Source organism: Daldinia childiae, assembly GCF_008694065.1.
Source record: "Daldinia childiae strain JS-1345 chromosome Unknown Scaffold3, whole genome shotgun sequence".
NCBI classification, from domain to species: Eukaryota; Fungi; Ascomycota; class Sordariomycetes; order Xylariales; family Hypoxylaceae; genus Daldinia; species Daldinia childiae.
Window position 1 is genome coordinate 515,633 of NW_022984644.1, and position 1,391 is coordinate 517,023.

General features: G+C 44.9%; 1 protein-coding gene across 1 annotated transcript; it reads left to right on the forward strand.

The window, feature by feature from the left end:
- Positions 1 to 218: 218 nt before the first annotated feature.
- GL218_02887 (uncharacterized protein) lies at positions 219 to 834 on the forward strand (the record flags this gene model as incomplete). Its single annotated transcript, XM_033579427.1, has 2 exons — positions 219 to 267; positions 356 to 834. The coding sequence occupies 2 exons, from the start codon at positions 219 to 221 to the stop codon at positions 832 to 834; spliced, it is 528 nt and encodes a 175-aa protein (XP_033437401.1).
- Between the last annotated feature and the right edge of the window lie 557 nt (positions 835 to 1,391).

Here is a 1,391-nt window from a genome sequence, read left to right on the forward strand (position 1 = left end):
CCCGGCCGAGAGTGTTGATGTGCGTTGCCCGGGAAACACGAGATTCGAGACAAAACAGGAAATCGGTTCTCAAAAGGTGGTTCTTAGCCAACATTTTGGAATCGTTCAACCTATTGTATATCGCTTCATAAGCTGCTATCTTTACCTATATCTGTACTTCTGAATTTCTATATTATATATATACCTTATATATTGATCTTTTACAATTTCAAACAAGAATGCTTTTGACATCGTCGCAAGTCTCGGTTATAATTTCGTCAGGAATTGGTATGGATAAGCCCCTCCAAAATGGGCAAACAGCCTAAAACAGATGCAACGGTCAAACTGACAATGATCTGCATTTTTTTCTTTCTAGTTGTCTTATGCACGGCAGCATTGTTTGTTAGCGGCTATGTGATTCAGCAGCGAACACTGCGCGACCTACGAGCAGCTATCAAACCCAACCGGATACCCCGACCAAGTCCCAAAGTCTACTTTCCAGAACACCACAACTCGCCTAGCCAGCTCGAGGATACGATAAATGATTCACGACTGCGGCACCGTCGTAAGAAAAATGGTATAGAAGAGGAGGATATCGTTATTGTGCGGCCTACTGTGCCAGAGGAGGAGTTAGAGAAGCCAGAGTGGGAAGAGCCGGCTGCGTCGGAGAAAGACGATATTGCTGGGGCATTTGTGGGAACTCCGAACGCCGTGGAGGAACCTACACCGAAGGAGAAGAAGAAGTCCGAGGAGAAGCCAATCAGCAGAGCTGAGAGGAGGCAGAAGATTAAAGAAGAGATACGACGGTTATCAGAAGGCCAGGAGCGAGTATATTATCAACGACGACTATGGTAGTTTTACTTTACTATTCTGCTATTCTCTAAAAGTTACTATCTACTTGGTACTGTGCATATAAGCACGCATTGGGTTTGGGTGGGAACGGGGCTTTTGGGAAACCCGGGGGCTGGTTTTTGGATAAGATCTAGGTTAGTGGATTTCAGACACGATATATAATGACAAAGGGGCGGTGGCGTAGAATTTGTACGAATAGTTTATGGGATAACGGTTAGGGCTACTTGGTTAGAATGTTGGCGGATCTTTTTGCCTTATGAACAAGCAGAATCTTTGAGTGATATGGCATAACAGAAACATTGTGTTGAGGCCGGCGTGATAGTAAATCTGAGAATCATTTTGTTGAAAAGATGAGCTTGAGTGCTCAACGCTATTTCGTCTAAATCGTGCCTTTCAAGGTTACAGTGAAGCAGTGTCATCTGCACCCGATTAAGAACCTCGAATTTCTAAGGGTTGCGAATTAAGTCTCACGCGAGGACTGCAGATGATTGATTGCTAGATAAGGACATCGACTCCGGGTAGGATCGAGGGCAGATGGCGACCACCAATAGATGCACATG